Raw genomic sequence first — 19,586 nt, forward strand, 5'->3', positions numbered from 1 at the left:
TAAACGATGTCCGGATCCATCATCCGACCCATCGTTGGTTAGGTTATTGAAAAGGCTTTCCAATGAGTCAAAAACATTGAAGATCTGGCAACCCTGTCTCGAGTTATTACCACTTCAGTGAAATTTATGTACTTTTTTGAAGCCGGATCTCACTTAAATGCATGTAAACGATGTCCGGATCCATCATCCGACCCATCGTTGGTTAGGCAATTGAAAGGGCTTTTCAAAGAGTCCAAAACATTGAAGATCTGGCAACCCTGTCTCGAGTTATTACCACATAAGTTATATCTGTGTTCTTTTTTTCTGGATCTAAAAAAATGCTGAAATGTGTGTCCAAACCACTCATATTACCCATTTTTGGTAAAAAGTGAGGAAGGCATCAACCACATAGGTGGATTAAGTTAGTTTTTATTCTGGGTTCTAATAACATTTCTATCCTAAAAAAAGATTAGATTTATGGTTTAAGCCTTAAGCTTTGAAAAAGTATAATCTAGCTAAGAAAGTTTTATGTTCAAACAGGAAAAAACGACGAATTAATATTTGTTGGTGAATTGGGGTAACCATAGGGCTTCCCAAACCTTATATTTGTCACGAAAGCTGTCAAGTGATGACAGCTGAAAAGGTATTGTTTTAGACACGTCCTTTATTGGTGGCATTGGCTCATGCGTAACTTAGATATGGGCGTGCTTGAACTGGTTTCGTTGTGTCATATATTCGGGACTCTGCCAAGGAACACTTTCCGGAAATGGATTCTTGGAAGTTGATGTTTTTCTTGTCTATTATTCAGTCTACAAAAGCTGAATAATGGAATCTGCAGGCAGGCGCGAAAATGAAGCCCGTAATATTCTTGGATACATTGCGCAATTCGCTCTTGAAACAACTTTTTATCAAAATAGTAAAAAAAAAAATGAATTTGCATCGTAAACTACACTTTTGCAACAATAACATTGAAAAGTGATTTGATGTAAATTGCCAGCAAAGCATACAACAAGAAAACTTTGACTCGCTCTTTGATTTGACGGTTCTTTGAAAAGAACCGGTTCACAAAATGAACCGCCGCTCATTTTTTCTGAGCGGTCGCTCATTCGTTCTTTAGCTTTAGCTCATGCAAGAATGTCATGGTACGTACCCATTTATAGTTTGAGAATAGGTTAAGATCATTTCGAACCTAAGGCCTCTCTAGTAGTTGGTCAACTAACCACTCTGAACAGTTCTGGTGAATCCGAAATTCCAGTCCCAGTCGAGAATGTTTCCCAAATATTCGAATATGTCAAGCAGCATGTCAAAACACTTGGAAATGGTTTTATAAATTCAATAAAAATGTCAGAAGTTAGTCAATTATCCACTTTGGCCAGATCCGGTGAATTCGGAATTCCGGTCCCAGCCGACTTTTTTTCAAATGTTCAAATATGTCAAGCGATATGTCAAAACACTTGGAAATGGTATAAATTCAATAAAAATGTCAGAAACTCGATATATGGTAACCTGGCCAAAATTTTCAGTCCCAAAATAAAACAATCCGCTTCAACAACCCACAGGCCTTTTGTGGTTTCTATTGCAAGTTTCTGCTCGAACATCGAGTTCAAAGGCTTGAATGTAGCCGGTCCCATCCGTTGCTATTTCGAAATTGTCAAGCAGCATTTCAAAACATTTGTTAATGGATTTATATGTTTATTGAAAATGTCAGGAACTCTGTATCTGGTCATCCGGCCAAATTATATAAATCCAGTGAATCTGAAATTTCGGTCCAAGTCGCCGTTTCAAAAATGTATAATTTGAATAGCAAGCCAGAATTTCAAAGGGAAATTCACATTGCATTGTTCTAAGCTGATATAACTCAAAATTACATTTTTTTAAATTTGTTGGAAAAGTATTTTTTTGTCACAGTTTAATCCGACAGTTTTTGGAAACGTTCAAAACAAACACTTTAAAAAATATAAGCAACAACTTACAAGTGTTCTTAAATGCCGCTCAACATATTTGAATATTTAGAATAATATAAGCCTATGACCGTCATTCCGGAATCACTGGAACAGGGCAAAGTGACCAGATGATCAACTACTGAGTTTCTGACATTTTTATTGAATTTATAAAACCATTTCCAAGCGTTTTGACATACCGGTTGCAATATATAAACATTTGGGAAAATCCTCGACTAGGACGGAACCAGAATTCCGTATTCACCGGACTGGTCTAAGTGGCCGGATGACCAACTACTGAGTTTTTGACATTTTATTGAATTTATAAAACTATTTACAAGTGTTTTGACATGCCGCTTAAAATATATAAATATTTAGGAAAAAAACCCTCGACTGGGACCTTAATTCCGGATTCACCGGAACTGGCCGAATGACCAGTAACTGACTTTCTTGTATTTTCATTGAATTTATAAATCCATGTCCAAGCGTTTTGACATGCCGATTGACATATTTGAACATCTGGACAAAATCCTCGACTGGGACCGGAATTCCGCATTCACCGAACTAGATTTGACTCAATGTCATCCCCTCTAAGGAGTGAGATTGGGTCAATTTTCTAACGATTGGCATTTAAGGTAGAGCTCAAATATGACCCCAAAAGTGATCTAAAGTGATTTGGAAATGATGAATCTCAAGATGATGATATAGAAAAATATATTTGGTAATGTAACAATTGAGGCTGGACTGTAAATCAATATAATAAATACAAACAAATGCAATAAATCATCAATGATCATTCAATAACTTGACAAAAAATCAAGATGTTTCAACTAAGTTTTGTAATTTAACAGTCCACATGACTGGACCAATTCGCCAGAGTTCGCTGGCTCGAATCCCGTGATGGACGGAAAAAATCTTTGAGTTTATTTTGTTTGCAGAATTTTCACGAGAAAAAAAATATCATTTTTAATATTTCTGAATGCATTTTTATTCTTGGCTTTTCATTGTATTTTGGCAATCATACGTTTTTGATCATCAGGTTATACGCATCAAAATTCTTTGATTTCAGCAAATCCATCAATTTGCTTCTCCCTGCTCAACCAGAGATACGGTCGATTCCACAATTTGTTTCGCTCTTTGATGACTTCACCTGTGCAGGCCAGAAGCACGGAATAAAGTGAAGTAGGAGTTCAAAATTGATAATAAATAAGTTTTTTTCATTAAAATTGTTTACCGACGAGCCGTTTCCGCCTACACTAGGGTATTGATAAAACGTAAAGAAAACAGTCGCAAAATGAACTCCGTTTCAACTGCTGCTTGAGAAAATTGGTTTTCGGTATCCTGCTGATTGCTATAGATTTTTTCAAAAGAATTAGGACCCTTACAGTTTTTTGATAAAAATGTAATAATGCGCACTTTTTTTAATCAAAAAATGCACACTTTTATATTTTTGTGCAAATTAATTTTAACAGTTCATGCAAAGTTTGATGCCCAAAAAAAGGTGCAGGTGGTTATGTTACACATGACCAGTATGACAAAGAACTTTGCAAGATGATTGTTGAAATTTTCGATTAGAATGTCCGGTCCAAATTCCCCCCTTATAATAACCGTCCTATCGAACTAAGGGGACGGAAATTGCAAGTGGAGCTGAAATAGAAATCGAAGTGAAATCAATTTACTTTCCTTCACCACTCGAAAGTTACCAAGATGCGGGAATGTTTTTGCAAGGCTGTTGCAAGCAATCGGCGGCAGTAAAGGAAATTTGAACAACAGACATTAAAAACTACCCTTTACAGGGCTCTTAATGATTACGAGATAGTTATTCTAAATTTCCAGAAACAGATTTTCACAGAGGCACAAAAAAATGTGCATTGCAGTAGTCTATTTATTACTTCCTGCCTAATAAGCAATATATTTTAACTGCTTAGCATTAGAATATTTTAACTGCTTAATTTCAGATAATGGCCAAATGCAACTTTTTATGTCCAGTATCAAAAATCATTAAGTTTGATACCCATATTGCCCCAACTCTTACGGTCCGGCAAATGTCCCCTCATCGGAACATCCCGGGGCCTCCGGCCACTTCGGATTGTGGCCACTACTGCCAAAATGTCAAATTTCATGTCCGGTATCAAAAACCATTAGGTTTGATACCCATATTGCCCCAACTCTTACGGTCCAGCAAATGTCCCCCCATCGGAACATCCGCGGGGTCTCCGGCCACTCCGGATTGTGGCCACTACTGCCAAAATGTCAAATTTAATGTCCGGTATCAAAAACCATAAAGTTTGATACCCATATTGCCCCAACTCTTACGGTCCAGAAAATGTCCCCCCATCGAAACATCTGCGGGGCCTCCGGCCACTCCGGATTGTGGCCACTACTGCCGAAATGTCAAATTTCATGTTCAGTATCAAATACCATAAAGTTTGATACCCATATTGCCCCAACTCTTATGGTTCCGCAAATGTCCCCTTATCGGAACATCCCCGGGGCCTCCGGCCACTCCGGATTGTGGTCGCTACTGCCGAAATGTCAAATTTCATGTCCGGTATCAGAAACCATTAAGTTTGATACCTATATTGCCCCAACTCTTACGGTCCGGCAAATGTCCCCCCATCGGAACATCCGCGGGGCCTCCGGCCACTCCGGATTGTGGCCACTACTGCCGAAATGTAAAATTTCATGCCCAGTATCAAAAACCAAAAGTTTGATACCCATATTGCCCCAACTCTTACGGTCCGGCAAATGTCCCCCATCGGAACATCCCGGGGCCTCCGGACACTCAGGTGGTGGCCACTACTGCCAAAATGTCAAATTTCATGTCCAGTATCAAAATCCCTAAAGTTTGATACCCATATTGCCCCAACTCTTATGGTTCCGCAAATGTCCCCTTATCGGAACATCCCGGGGCCTCCGGCCACTCGGATTGTGGTCACTATTGCCGAAATGTCAAATTTCATGTCCGGTATCAGAAACCATTAAGTTTGATACCTATATTGCCCCAACTCTTACGGTCCGGCAAATGTCCCCCATCGGAACATCCGCGGGGCCTCCGGCCACTCCGGATTGTGGCCACTACTGCCGAAATGTAAAATTTCATGCCCAGTATCAAAAACCATAAAGTTTGATACCCATATTGCCCCAACTCTTACGGTCCGGCAAATGTCCCCCCATCGGAACATCCGCGGGGCCTCCGGCCACTCCAGGTGGTGGCCACTACTGCCAAAATGTCAAATTTCATGTCCAGTATCAAAATCCCTAAAGTTTGATACCCATATTGCCCCAACTCTTATGGTTCCGCAAATGTCCCCTTATCGGAACATCCCCGGGCCTCCGGCCACTCCGGATTGTGGCCACTACTGCCGAAATGTCAAATTTCATGTCCAGTATCAAAAACCATAAAGTTTGATACCCATATTGCCCCAACTCTTACGGTCCGGCAAATGTCCCCCCATCGGAACATCCGCGGGGCCTCCGGCCACTCCAGGTGGTGGCCACTACTGCCAAAATGTCAAATTTCATGTCCAGTATCAAAATCCCTAAAGTTTGATACCCATATTGCCCCAACTCTTACGGTCCGGCAAATGTCCCCCATCGGAACATCCGCGGGGCCTCCGGCCACTCCGGATTGTGACCACTACTGCCGAAATGTCAAATTTCATATCCAGTATCAAAAACCATAAAGTTTGATACCCATATTGCCCCAACTCTTACGGTCCGGCAAATGTCCCCCCATCGGAACATCCGCGGGGCCTCCGGCCACTCCAGGTGGTGGCCACTACTGCCAAAATGTCAAATTTCATGTCCAGTATCAAAATCCCTAAGGTTTGATACCCATATTGCCCCAACTCTTATGGTTCCGCAAATGTCCCCTTATCGGAACATCCCCGGGGCCTCCGGCCACTCCGGATTGTGGTCACTAATGCCGAAATGTCAAATTTCATTTCCGGTATCAGAAACCATAAAGTTTGATACCCATATTGCCCCAACTCTTACGGTCCGGCAAATGTCCCCCCATCGGAACATCCGCGGGGCCTCCGGCCACTCCGGATTGTGGCCACTATTGCCGAAATGTAAAATTTCATGCCCAGTATCAAAAACCATAAAGTTTGATACCCATATTGCCCCAACTCTTACGGTCCGGCAAATGTCCCCCCATCGGAACATCCGCGGGGCCTCCGGCCACTCCAGGTGGTGGCCACTACTGCCAAAATGTCAAATTTCATGTCCAGTATCAAAATCCCTAAAGTTTGATACCCATATTGCCCCAACTCTTATGGTTCCGCAAATGTCCCCTTATCGGAACATCCCCGGGGCCTCCGGCCACTCCGGATTGTGGTCACTACTGCCGAAATGTCAAATTTCATGTCCGGTATCAAAAACCATAAAGTTTGATACCCATATTGCCCCAACTCTTACGGTCCGGCAAATGTCCCCCCATCGGAACATCCGCGGGGCCTCCGGCCACTCCAGGTGGTGGCCACTACTGCCAAAATGTCAAATTTCATGTCCAGTATCAAAATCCCTAAAGTTTGATACCCATATTGCCCCAACTCTTACGGTCCGGCAAATGTCCCCCCATCGGAACATCCGCGGGGCCTCCGGCCACTCCAGGTGGTGGCCACTACTGCCAAAATGTCAAATTTAATGTCCGGTATCAAAAACCATAAAGTTTGATACCCATATTGCCTAGGGTGGTCCAAATCCGGACTTTTTTGGGGCTACCCCCTGAAATCAAAGATTGACCCGTCACTAGGCTAAATTCCAAATTTGAGCTGATTCTGACCACGGGAACCCCTCCCTCCAATCGCTTAAAGTTTGTATGGGAAAAATCGTCAAAATGTATGGAGAAAAGCAACTGTTTTACTTTTTTACCTGTGGAAGGCGCCATAATCATCCGATTCTTACCATTTCTCAAATGTAGAACCTTCAGTAAATTTAGAACAACTTTCCCGAAGACACCATATTTTTAGGATTTTTTCCCGCAAAGTTATTAGCGCCCAAAACTGGCCATTTTTGCGCGGCCAGCTGTAAGGGGCTACCTAACAACGATGTTTATTTCCAATTCGTACAAGCACGTGCTCTCTCTCAGGTTCAAATTCTCTCACGAGCTTGCTCGCCTGCTTGCCTGCTTGTTTGCCTACAAGCGCGTGCGCTGTTTCTCTGCTTGGACTTTTGTCGTCGTCGTCGTTTTCGTTTGCCGTCCACTGCGCTGCGTTCCTGGCATGTTTATTATAATTTGCAACTAAAATAGCAGGTTTGATTTGAGATATAGGTATTTAACATATAAATTCTTATATTATGTCAGAGCAGCAAGCTCGTGCGAGCAAGCTCGTGAGAGAATTTGAACCTGAGAGAAAGCACGTTCGTGAACGAATTGGAAATAAACATCGTTGTTAGGTAGCCCCTTACAGCTGGCCGCGCAAAAATGGTCAGCTTTGGGAACTAATAACTTTGCGGGAAAAAAATCCTAAAAATATGGTGTCTTCGGGAAAGTTGTTCTAAATTTAATGAAGGTTCTACATTTGAGAAATGGTAAGAATCGGATGATTATGGCGCCTTCCACAGGTAAAAAAGTAAAACAGTTGCTTTTCTCCATACATTTTGACGATTTTTCCCATACAAACTTTAAGCGATTAGAGGGAGGGGTTCCCGTTGTCTGAATGAGCTCAAATTTGGAATTTAGCCTAGTGATGGGTCAATCTTGGATTTCAGGGGGTAGCCCCAAAAAAGTCCGGATTTGGACCACCCTAATATTGCCCCAACTCTTATGGTTCCGCAAATGTCCCCTTATCGGAACATCCCCGGGGCCTCCGGCCACTCCGGATTGTGGTCGCTACTGCCGAAATGTCAAATTTCATGTCCAGTATCAGAAACCATTAAGTTTGATACCTATATTGCCCCAACTCTTACGGTCCGGCAAATGTCCCCCCATCGGAACATCCGCGGGGCCTCCGGCCACTCCGGATTGTGGCCACTATTGCCGAAATGTAAAATTTCATGCCCAGTATCAAAAACCATAAAGTTTGATACCCATATTGCCCCAACTCTTACGGTCCGGCAAATGTCCCCCCATCGGAACATCCGCGGGGCCTCCGGCCACTCCAGGTGGTGGCCACTACTGCCAAAATGTCAAATTTCATGTCCAGTATCAAAATCCCTAAAGTTTGATACCCATATTGCCCCAACTCTTATGGTTCCGCAAATGTCCCCTTATCGGAACATCCCCGGGGCCTCCGGCCACTCCGGATTGTGGTCACTACTGCCGAAATGTCAATTTTCATGTCCGGTATCAAAAACCATAAAGTTTGATACCCATATTGCCCCAACTCTTACGGTCCGGCAAATGTCCCCCCATCGGAACATCCGCGGGGCCTCCGGCCACTCCAGGTGGTGGCCACTACTGCCAAAATATCAAATTTCATGTCCAGTATCAAAATCCCTAAAGTTTGATACCCATATTGCCCCAACTCTTATGGTTCCGCAAATGTCCCCTTATCGGAACATCCCCGGGGCCTCCGGCCACTCCGGATTGTGGTCACTACTGCCGAAATGTCAAATTTCATGTCCGGTATCAAAAACCATAAAGTTTGATACCCATATTGCCCCAACTCTTACGGTCCGGCAAATGTCCCCTTATCGGAACATCCCCGGGGCCTCCGGCCACTCCGGATTGTGGCCGCTACTGCCGAAATGTCAAATTTCATGCCCAGTATCAAAAACCATAAAGTTTGATACCCATATTGCCCCAACTCTTACGGTCCGGCAAATGTCCCCCCATCGGAACATCCGCGGGGCCTCCGGCCACTCCGGATTGTGGCCACTACTGCCAAAATGTCGAATTTCATGTCCGGTATCAAAATCCCTAAAGTTTGATACCCATATTGCCCCAACTCTTACGGTCCGGCAAATGTCCCCCCATCGGAACATCCGCGGGGCCTCCGGCCACTCCAGGTGGTGGCCACTACTGCCAAAATGTCAAATTTCATGTCCAGTATCAAAATCCCTAAAGTTTGATACCCATATTGCCCCAACTCTTATGGTTCCGCAAATGTCCCCTTATCGGAACATCCCCGGGGCCTCCGGCCACTCCGGATTGTGGCCGCTACTGCCGAAATGTCAAATTTCATGCCCAGTATCAAAAACCATAAAGTTTGGTACCCATATTACACCAACTCTTACGGTCCGGCAAATGTCCCCTTATCGGAACATCCCCGGGGCCTCCGGCCACTCCAGGTGGTGGCCACTACTGCCAAAATGTCAAATTTCATGTCCAGTATCAAAATCCCTAAAGTTTGATACCCATATTGCCCCAACTCTTACGGTCCGGCAAATGTCCCCCCATCGGAACATCCGCGGGGCCTCCGGCCACTCCAGGTGGTGGCCACTACTGCCAAAATGTCAAATTTCATGTCCAGTATCAAAATCCCTAAAGTTTGATACCCATATTGCCCCAACTCTTATGGTTCCGCAAATGTCCCCTTATCGGAACATCCCCGGGGCCTCCGGCCACTCCGGATTGTGGCCGCTACTGCCGAAATGTCAAATTTCATGCCCAGTATCAAAAACCATAAAGTTTGGTACCCATATTACACCAACTCTTACGGTCCGGCAAATGTCCCCTATCGGAACATCCCGGGGCCTCCGGCCACTCACTACTGCCAAAATGTCAAATTTCATGTCCAGTATCAAAATCCTAAAGTTTGATACCCATATTGCCCCAACTCTTACGGTCCGGCAAATGTCCCCCCATCGGAACATCCGCGGGGCCTCCGGCCACTCCGGATTGTGACCACTACTGCCGAAATGTCAAATTTCATATCCAGTATCAAAAACCATAAAGTTTGATACCCATATTGCCCCAACTCTTACGGTCCGGCAAATGTCCCCCCATCGGAACATCCGCGGGGCCTCCGGCCACTCCAGGTGGTGGCCACTACTGCCAAAATGTCAAATTTCATGTCCAGTATCAAAATCCCTAAAGTTTGATACCCATATTGCCCCAACTCTTATGGTTCCGCAAATGTCCCCTTATCGGAACATCCCCGGGGCCTCCGGCCACTCCGGATTGTGGCCGCTACTGCCGAAATGTCAAATTTCATGCCCAGTATCAAAAACCATAAAGTTTGGTACCCATATTACACCAACTCTTACGGTCCGGCAAATGTCCCCTTATCGGAACATCCCCGGGGCCTCCGGCCACTCCAGGTGGTGGCCACTACTGCCAAAATGTCAAATTTCATGCCCAGTATCAAAAACCATAAAGTTTGATACCCATATTGCCCCAACTCTTACGGTTCGGCAAATGTCCCCCCATCGGAACATCCGCGGGGCCTCCGGCCACTCCAGGTGGTGGCCAGTTCCAATGATCGACTCACGCGACCGGCATGTCTTAGCTGGTCCTTGCTTCCAAGCCATCTGCTCCCGGACCTCCAGGCCGTCTGCTACCGGGCCACCAGGCCATCTGCTTCTGATGTGTCCTCGTCGTCGTCCAGCAATAGAATGAATTTTCGGGACCGACCGAGCCGAGTTTTGTTGGCTCGTCGACGATCCGAAAATTATGAGGTGGAGTGGGGGAGATTTTAGATACATCAATCTCACGTCTCTCGATCGACTGATTGGGAAACGTTCGTTCATCCAACCAGCGTGCACCAAAAAGAGGGGAAATTTGCCGAGAGGGGAATTCGTCACGTAACGTTTTCGCTTCGCGAAAATTTTGGATTGACACCACGTATAGAAACCTTAGGACAAAGTTCTTTGTCAAAAAGTCAGTTTTGAAATTACCGTCAGCAGGGGTGACATTGGATCTGGTGATGAGACTGGGCTTGATAAACAGCCACCCTTTAAATCAAAAATTCAACTGCGTCACTGTGTGGGAAGTCAAAATTGACGTCAAAGAAAACTTTATCAAAAATCAGTCAGCGAGAAAAGGAAACCAGCAGCAATTCGATATTTTCACCGGAAGCCCTTTATATATAGACTACCGAAATAATGGTGTCCGAAAAGCGTGAAAAGCGTTTATTATCTACTGACGAGTTCTTGAAAATCTGAAATATAACACTCTCGTGCAGACATATGCTGTACGCAGCTGAAATGAAACATTCCACCACTTGGTAAGTTGTCACGTCGAATTTCATCTCCGGAACGTCGGATATAGTTTCCGGGAAAACCCATATCGAGGAAAAGTTTCAGAAATAACTTCAGCCCTTTCAGAGATTTAATTAAGGACCGTAAATTGCTTGATACAAAAAGCTTTATTTCACCATCCGCTAAAAATGTATTAAAGATAAAAGACCGTGCCGGAATTTGACGACGCAAGCGATGAGATTTTTTTCCGCATTAGGGGTTTGAGCCGTGGGCGTTTTGTAGGTTCGTTTAGAGTAACATCTAGTCAAAAAGGTGGATTTTCTGGTGAGGGTTTTGTTGAGAGGTTGGAAGATGTTGAAATTTTAGCAGAATTTAATTTGTCATCTTTGAGAAAGTTATGAATTATTTTTTTCGCTTCTCTTTTATCAACTTAAACTGGCGAACCAACGCAGAATATTAAGACGCCTACGCAAAGTTTAAATTAGCCTGGAGTAACTCATATCCATCATCATTTACTTTTCCAAGTTTTCCTCACAACTTCGCCGTTTTCAATACCACAACCAACCTTATCATCATCATTCACACGTTTCCAGCTACTAAACAAAGTGGATAAAACTTGGGTTTGATATCATTTCCGCTCAAACTTTTCATCTTCTTCCGTTGCAGCTCACCGCCGGATGCGCACCGTCACGAACTACTTCCTGCTGAATCTGAGCGTGGCCGACCTGCTGATGTCGTCGCTCAACTGTTCGTTCAACTTTATCTTCATGCTCAACTCGGACTGGCCGTTCGGGGCCGTCTACTGCACCATCAACAACTTTATGGCCAACATGTCGGTGGCGTCGTCCGTCTTCACGCTGGTCGCCATCTCACTCGATCGGTGCGTATGAAGTTTGTTCTTTTTGTTTACTATTTTTTTTACAGTTCGTCGAGATCGTGCTATCTTGTCGCGTATGAATGTTGAGCCAAATTGAGTTATGAACGCCAATGTTTTGCATATCCCAAAATTCGATTTCAATCATGAGAGGAAACTCTTCTTATGAAGCCGAGCTACCGTCGCCGTAAGGAAAAAGAGAATCTGGGGAGGGGATGGGTTTCGACTAGCGACGTGCTGGGTTTCCAACCCCGAGGTTGTGAGTTCTATTCTTGTACCGGAATGATGAACATTTGATTTGATTGATCGTGCTATCTTGACACACCCTGAAAATTGCTGCAAGTGTGACAACTGGCCAAAGGGGTTTTTTTTTGTCAGAACGCGTTTGACACACGTGCGTGCCCGACTACTGTAAACACTTTTAATTTTAACTCCGACAACCAAATTCAACAAATCTTCGTGCCAATGCACAGAACGGTCAGCCAAACAAAACGTGTTTCTTGTTGTTTATTCAAGGTCAAACGCTCAAACACATTTTTCTCGGAGTGCCAAAAAGCGAGTGTGACAAGATAGCACAATCACGTCAAATTGAGACTTTAGTGGTCTTCAGGTTAAACAAATTGTTGATTCCGATTTTTGTTTTCAAATTTTCGAAAACATAAAGTTGAGGATGTATTTATTTTCTAAATCTACTTAAAAAACTGCTTAAATAACACAAAAAGCTAATCCTCAGTGACGGGTTTTGCGCCACAAAAAGAAACATCCTAGCACGTGGAACACAAAGTAGATAGCGACCATGGCCCAGATGTTGCGCGCCAAGTGCGACTCGTTGAAGCTGTAATGGGTGAGCACTTCCGTGCCGGTGCGCATGCATGGCAGGTTTGGGTCTTCGGTTGAGCAGGCTGAAAGTGAGAAGAGTACGTCAAGTTATGGTGCCATTAATTTGAACGTTGTAACTCACTGATGTTGGTAACGCCCTCCCACTGTGCGATCGACATCGCCTCGTTGGCGTACAGCATCCACGAGATGTACGGCATCCAGCTGATCGATACCGGCATCGAGCCGATCTGGATGAACACACCGGAGGTGATCATCAGGATGTAATCGAACGGGACCAGGTAGGCCATCGCCAGCGGGAGGGAGTTGAACGCGGCGGAGAAGAAGCAACCGCACGCGGTGGAAACGTTCATGACCAGGGTTGACGCGATGACCGTCACGAGGAAGGCGGTGAACGTTGGACGCAGCTGGGCGAGCCAGTACGCGACGATGACAAAGATCAACGGTTCGGCAATCAGCCCGGGCAGCATGGCGAGCATGTTGGCCACGTAGTACTGGGAGGTGTGGTACAGGCCGGATTTGGTTTCGCGCATAAACAACGGGAAAGTCTCCGGGAAGACGGACAGCACAGAGTACATCGGCGAGAAGGTGTTCTCCGATACGAAGATGAACAGGATGCCCTGGATCGCTTGAACGCCGAGCTGGTCCAGGTTGATGGCACCGGAGAAGCACAGTCCTGCCATGAGGGCGATTCCCTGGGAAGAAATTGTGTTAGAGGTCGATGGATGATTTGAGTTAAGGAATACCTACAATCTTTTGCAGCAGTCTCAGATATTGCACTGTGGGATCACGAACAACCGTCAGGAATGAACGGTACGTTAACCAATACAACGTGTGCAGCCAGCGTGGCCTTCTGGATAGATGTGACTCTTCGGTTACTTTGAAGTCGCCCGTTTCCGCCATATGCATTTCCAGATTGATCAGAACATCTCGCTGACCGGCCGCTTCGCTAACGGCGAACAGATCGCACAGTCGATGGGCCGATCGTTGGGAAGCCTTCTCGTAACCGGGGGCAGTAGCAAGCACTCCTATGAGGAACTCGGCTGGATTGTAGTTCGACGGACAGCTATAGCCGTGCTGTTCGAAGAATCCCAGCGCATCGTTGGGCTTTCCGGCGTAGGCTACACGGCCGTCGGCAAGCAGCATCACTTGGTCGAACATGGAGAACAGCTGACTGGACGGCTGGTGGATAGTACAGATGATGGCCGTTCCACGCTTCGCCAGCAACTGCAGCGTAGAAACCAGATTTTGCGCGGAGAACGAATCGAGTCCGGTGGTCGGTTCGTCGCAAAATAGAATGGTTGGCTTGGTCAGCAGTTCCGTTGCGAACGCCAAACGTTTCTTCTCGCCACCGGATAGCATCTTACCCTCACCAACTTCACCGATTCGGGTATCGGCACACTTGGCTAGACCGGTTCGCTCCAGCAGTTCCTGAATAAGTCGTTCAACGGAAGCTTTACTCACACCACGATCGAGCTTGAGCTTTGCCATGAAGTACATGTGCTCGCTAACCGTCAGCGATCCTACGAACAGATCGTCCTGGTGCACGAACCCGGACAACCGGTACATGTATGGCCCAATTGGTTGTCCGTTGACCAGGATATCCCCCTGCACGATGGTTCCCGCTGCAAGAAAAATTTTCAGTCATGTCTGAAATCATAAATTGTGTAAGGCTTCTCACGTTGCGTCCGGTAGGCCAGCGCCGACATCATCGTACTCTTGCCCGCTCCGCTGGAACCCATCAGCGCGATCAACGTGCCTGGTGTAACCGCTCCACTCACGTTGTTGATGATCCGTTTGATCGGTCCTCGGTCGGACAGCCCACCGCCACTCTGGCCCGTCGCGTAGACGCACAAATCGCGCCAAACCAGCGTCGCCCCTTGCTCCGTTGGTGACCACTTATTGTAGCTCCTCAGCGAAGACTGGTAACAGCGCGAACCGCCCATGGGATGAGTTGCCGTTCCCGATCCGGGAGACACGCAAGACACCGGTGGCAGCACCGGTTGCGACTCGAAGCTTTCCGTCGTACTGTTGACCGACGCGGAAGAGGTCTTCTTCTTGTTGCCACTTCCGAGCGGCGTTGCGCTAGTGGTCTTGACCATGCTGGTCAGTGCGATGCAGGCCGCGGACATTGTTCAGCGTTGTTGCATAATCCAGACGCTACCGAACTACTCGACGATCGAACACGGACTGTTGTGTGCTGTCGTCACCGAGGTGCACCGGCTCATTCATAACCTAAGGTAATCGATACCTTTGGGACTGCACAGACAAGTGGATGCATCCAACTGGCTGTAAAAGTTCTGCAGACAGATTGAGGAACTCAGAGTTGTTGATAACAGCAATGTTTTGTGAAATAAGGAGAAAGTCCAAATGCAGAATCCACCTGTCTCTGAGCCAACAGCAAAAATGTGGTTTCATTCGGTTCCCACCACAAGCCGCCAACGGGACGACGCAGCACACTTTCCTTCTAAGCCAGAAATGCACCTTAACAAATTAGGAGGGGCTCGTTGATGAAGTGCGTGAACAACATCATCGGCTGGACGGCTCCCAAAAAGGCCCTGTAATCCGATATCCCCAACGTCTGATGGCAGCATATTTTTCGAGCTCCTTGGCGATAAGCCTAGTGATGTAGAAGAAGGTTGCGGTGAGTAAAGGAATGAAGGGAGAATCCGTACAAGAATTCAACGATTCAACGCAGTAGGGTTGGCAGTGCAGTGGGCTCCTTTGACTTCCCGGAAAAGTTGAACGGCGTTGGTAACCCTAGCGTGCAATATAGGCGACTCGTAAATTCCTCACGTACATGGCAGAAAGGTGTTGTTAATTTGTAAAATGAAGTACGCAAACATGACGCGAGTGCGTAAAGCCGGGAAGCAGATTTGGGCACTGGAACGGGTTAGTGTAATGTTATTGGAATCGAAATCGCCAGTCATAAAACCACTGAGCTTCACATATTTTCAATTACCGCACTTCCAAAAAGCACAGCTTTAAAGGCGAAATTATGCGTCGTAAAATCGACAGCTGGAAAATCCAATCACGATGCTCTCGAAAGACAAAATTCCCGCTAAGCGCTCATCAATATTCCAAAACTGGCTGTGGTGTAACAGCCAGTCTTTCCATCCAGCAGAACATTTGCCTTTCTAATCGTTTCAAAGCGGCTTCCCGCACCGGAAACGGGTCTCGTTAGCAGCCACTGCGGCTTCCGCAGTTAAAACAAGCATTTTATTCTGTGAACTTTGGCCAAAACAGGTTGATCTTTTTTTGTAAAGGACGATTTTTGTAACAAGACGTTTCCGGAATTGGAAAATAATTTGGAGAACAGGCTTAATGAGATCGATTTTAATTAATTTATTTCGATTTAAAAAAAGCAATAAATAGTCTTAGGAGTCTTTTTGGTTTGTTTTTTTTTATTTTTTGAGTATGTTTTAAATGGCTGTAACTTTAGCAAAATTAAATGTATCCGACTGAGAGTTTTTTCTACGAATTACAAATAGTTTCGGACACTTTGGCGTTTGGTGAAAAATCATCTCAGTTTGCTCTCAATTTGCTGAACCGATTTAAACCAATTCGGTCGTAATCGCTTTTGTTTGATTTCCCATTGAACCCAGTTGTTTTTTTTTAATGTAATGATTTGAATATTATATGCATACTATAGATCAAATGTTAAGTACAAAAGGGGCTTTTCCTAAATATTCGAAAAAGAAAATTTTAATGGATTCGTAGGGTAGGGTAGTCATCAATGAGACACTTTTGGTTTTTCATTTTCAAAGATTTTTCTCATTTTTTCATCAGCATGTTTTAATGAGCTTTTTGTTGCATTTTCTTTCTTTTAATGTGTTCTAACATTGACCAAAATATGAGATCGTTAAATGAAGTTAAAACTTTATAAATATGCCAAAATTCACTTTCAATTCATGTTTTGAAAGATTTCCATCGATTTTGAAAAGTTTATTGAAGAAAAATCAAAGTGTCTCATTGTTACCCATGGGCTGAAATGAGTGGGGAACAATGAGACAGCCCTGGATTCTGAGTTTATTCTAAATTTTGGCCAAATCTAATGAAAGGACATTGTAGCCCAACTTAATCCCTTTAGAACGTCGAAAGAAATTTTAAGAAATATTAGTTTTGGTGTAAATGGCAGCCTACGAGCGAAAAAGTTTTTTTTGTCCATAATTTACTTTTACACCCCAGAATCAAACATTTATGAATTGCTTTTCAAGGGAGCGTCCATAACCAAAGCCACTAATATGACAGACGTGTATCCAGTAGACACACCTTTCCCCCAAATATGAGCCTGATTGGTTGAAACTACGACTTGTGAGAGCCATTTTATCATTGTTCCCCGTGTCTCATTGATGACTACTCTACCCTACTACCCATTCGACTCAAGACATCGAAATCAGGGACCATACAACAATGTATGGATTCACGACAATCAAAGAGGACTCTGGACAACTTCTTCCAATTTTGTTTGAGTTGACAAAGATTTATTACAAATTGCTAATGTGAAATCCTCTTCCAACACTAGCTCAAGAACTGCTCCTGGTAACAAGCTATCATTTGCAGTTGATATTTGCATGGCAAACAGTGGAATGATAATATCGAAACCATCGTCATCATCATCATCATCGGGATAAAGGGGTTTGACGGTACCGTACGCTACCAAACGCAAACCAAAGCCCCACATTTCACACATCGTTAATTACGTGAGCTCTAACACGACCACCGGAAATGGCCCATTGGCTTCTGGGGCAGCCTCCGAGTTATTTTGATGATGTCAGATTTAATGGATTCGATGTTGTTGTGGGTGTGAGTGCAAAGTGAGTTTCGAAATCAATCAGCAAACCATTTTGCAAACGTAATTATTCCGGCTAAGCAGCTTGCAAATTTACGCAACATTAGTTAAATCGAACACTGTGGAAAATTGTAAGTGTCAGCATGACATTTTGGCTTGCGGGGTAGATTGTATAGGTCAGCTAACAGAACCGGAATTGAAAAAAAACCTTTAATAACGGATTGTGCAGGTGGTGCATGCGGGTTTTAATCATTCGTCTAAAAAATAGTTGAATTGAATTGTATATTTTTTTGATATTTTCTTTAGTTAGCTTGGATCAGGGATTTTCTTTGTATTATGCCCACCCAGGAGCCGATTGTGATAATATCATATGGGTCATTCCATCTCAACTGTGCACGAAAAAGTGCAAATTTGAAAATTACCCTCTCCGATCCTGCTTAAATTTGGCAGGGCTGTTGATACTATCAAAACAAGCAAGAATCCCGAATTTCATCCAAATCGGACCACCCCCTCCATTTTTGTACCTCCCCAAAATCGACTTTTTGGCGATTTTTGACCAAACCTCCTAGTTTCAAACGACGATAACTCAGGAACCACAAATCTTAGAGGGTCGGTATTAAACTTATTTTTGAAGGAAATTGGACGTAGAATCCATTTCCGTGATCAAAATTTTGATTAATTTATTTTTTCTACCTGTATTGCGCAATTGAAAACTTTAAATGGCCGTATCTCGAAACACCCCAACTTATTTTTTTTATTTGACCTCACCATCGTGTTCCCTGGTCAATTTTACATAAGAATCACTTATCGACAGAAATGAATATGTTTCGTTCCAGAGATATCGAATTTTAAAGTTTTGTGTTTTCGAGATTACCTACAACAGCTTCATTCGCCGCATCTGCTAGAAGTACACAGGCGGGCTGATCAATAACTGCTACCTGGTATTCTGGGAGATGATTAATTTAATTTATATTTTTATAATTTTACGCAAATATTTATTCAACTGGCTCATAGGGGAAATTCTAGTATGTTTGGCAGGTTAAGTCCTCGCTCCTAGTTTCGTCAAATTTGCTCATTTTCACTATTTAAACAACAACTTTTGCAAATCTTTTGATAGAAACTTGCTTGTTCACTTCTCATTGAGCTATTTATCACTCGGTTTCAGTTGAAAACGCTTTTAATCAGCTGTAATTGAATGCCAAAGCGCTGATATGGCAACATTAGAGGAACGCTGAAATTAGATGCTGTTCCCCTACCTTGATCAATCTATTTTTGTGAAAGGAATATTTATTGGGTTATTTTGCATGCACCGTTTTTTACGTGTGGCTAACCGTTTTAGAGTACCTTCGAGGCCATGACTAGGGCGTCATCCATAAAGTATAAAGTCTGAGAAAGTGTGACATTGCGTGTTATAAGTATAAGGAAAGCGTGACAAAGGGGGCTAAATTTTGGCTGATTTTAGCGTGACGTACTTTATGGATGAAGCCTAGGGCCTTTATCATGGGCGGTAGCAAAATAGTGCCATTCAGCAAAAACCTCAAAGCCTGCTTTATTGCGCAATTCCCACTAACTTGGACTTCGCACTAAATTATTGCTAATGATCGCACTATTGCGACTTGTCAGACTGGCTTGGGAAGTTTTGAATTTCCTCAAAAATGATCAAGCGACCCGTGGTTAATCGCTTGTTTTCCAGCTGTCACTCGCAATTTTGAGGTGCGAAAGTCCAGTTTGGTGGAAACTGCGACTGGAAATGTAAATAAACAACGAGCGGTTGCCTAGTTTTGTGAATTCTTGTTGTCAAAAGTGCGAGAGAAAACTGCGGGCAAAATCCAAGTTACAGTTATTAGTTGTTATCATTATTATTATTATAGTCTATTATTGGCACTTTAGCATAATTTGGCAAATCCGATCTATGGTTTAAAAGATTGATCATATTTAATCAATTTTTATATTATGAGCCAGCTCCATTTGATTAAAAGAATCCAAGAATGATAGTAGAAAAAAAATGTTGTTCAGACGGTGTCGAAATCATCGCAACTAAATTTGGGGAATAAGCCGCTTTGCAGCAAATCAA

At 44.0% G+C, this 19,586-nt stretch overlaps 2 protein-coding genes across 2 annotated transcripts in view; one reads left to right on the top strand and one right to left on the bottom strand.

Moving 5' to 3' along the window:
* Positions 1 to 19,586, top strand: part of LOC6047624 (tachykinin-like peptides receptor 86C) — a 195,399-nt gene that overhangs the window by 48,991 nt on the left and 126,822 nt on the right. The window contains exon 4 of the mRNA XM_038248917.1: positions 11,676 to 11,889. Within this exon, the coding sequence (XP_038104845.1) occupies positions 11,676 to 11,889 (214 nt within the window). The remainder of the gene's footprint in view (positions 1 to 11,675; positions 11,890 to 19,586) is intronic.
* LOC6039348 (protein scarlet) lies at positions 12,545 to 14,858 on the bottom strand. The gene is made up of 4 exons (XM_001848914.2): positions 14,402 to 14,858; positions 13,471 to 14,345; positions 12,845 to 13,415; positions 12,545 to 12,785 (listed from the first exon to the last, which is right to left on the bottom strand). Exons 1-4 carry the CDS (start codon positions 14,850 to 14,852, stop codon positions 12,613 to 12,615), a joined length of 2,070 nt encoding a protein of 689 aa, XP_001848966.2. The 5' UTR covers positions 14,853 to 14,858; the 3' UTR covers positions 12,545 to 12,612.

Source organism: Culex quinquefasciatus, chromosome 1 (genome assembly GCF_015732765.1).
Source record: "Culex quinquefasciatus strain JHB chromosome 1, VPISU_Cqui_1.0_pri_paternal, whole genome shotgun sequence".
NCBI lineage: Eukaryota > Metazoa > Arthropoda > Insecta > Diptera > Culicidae > Culex > Culex quinquefasciatus.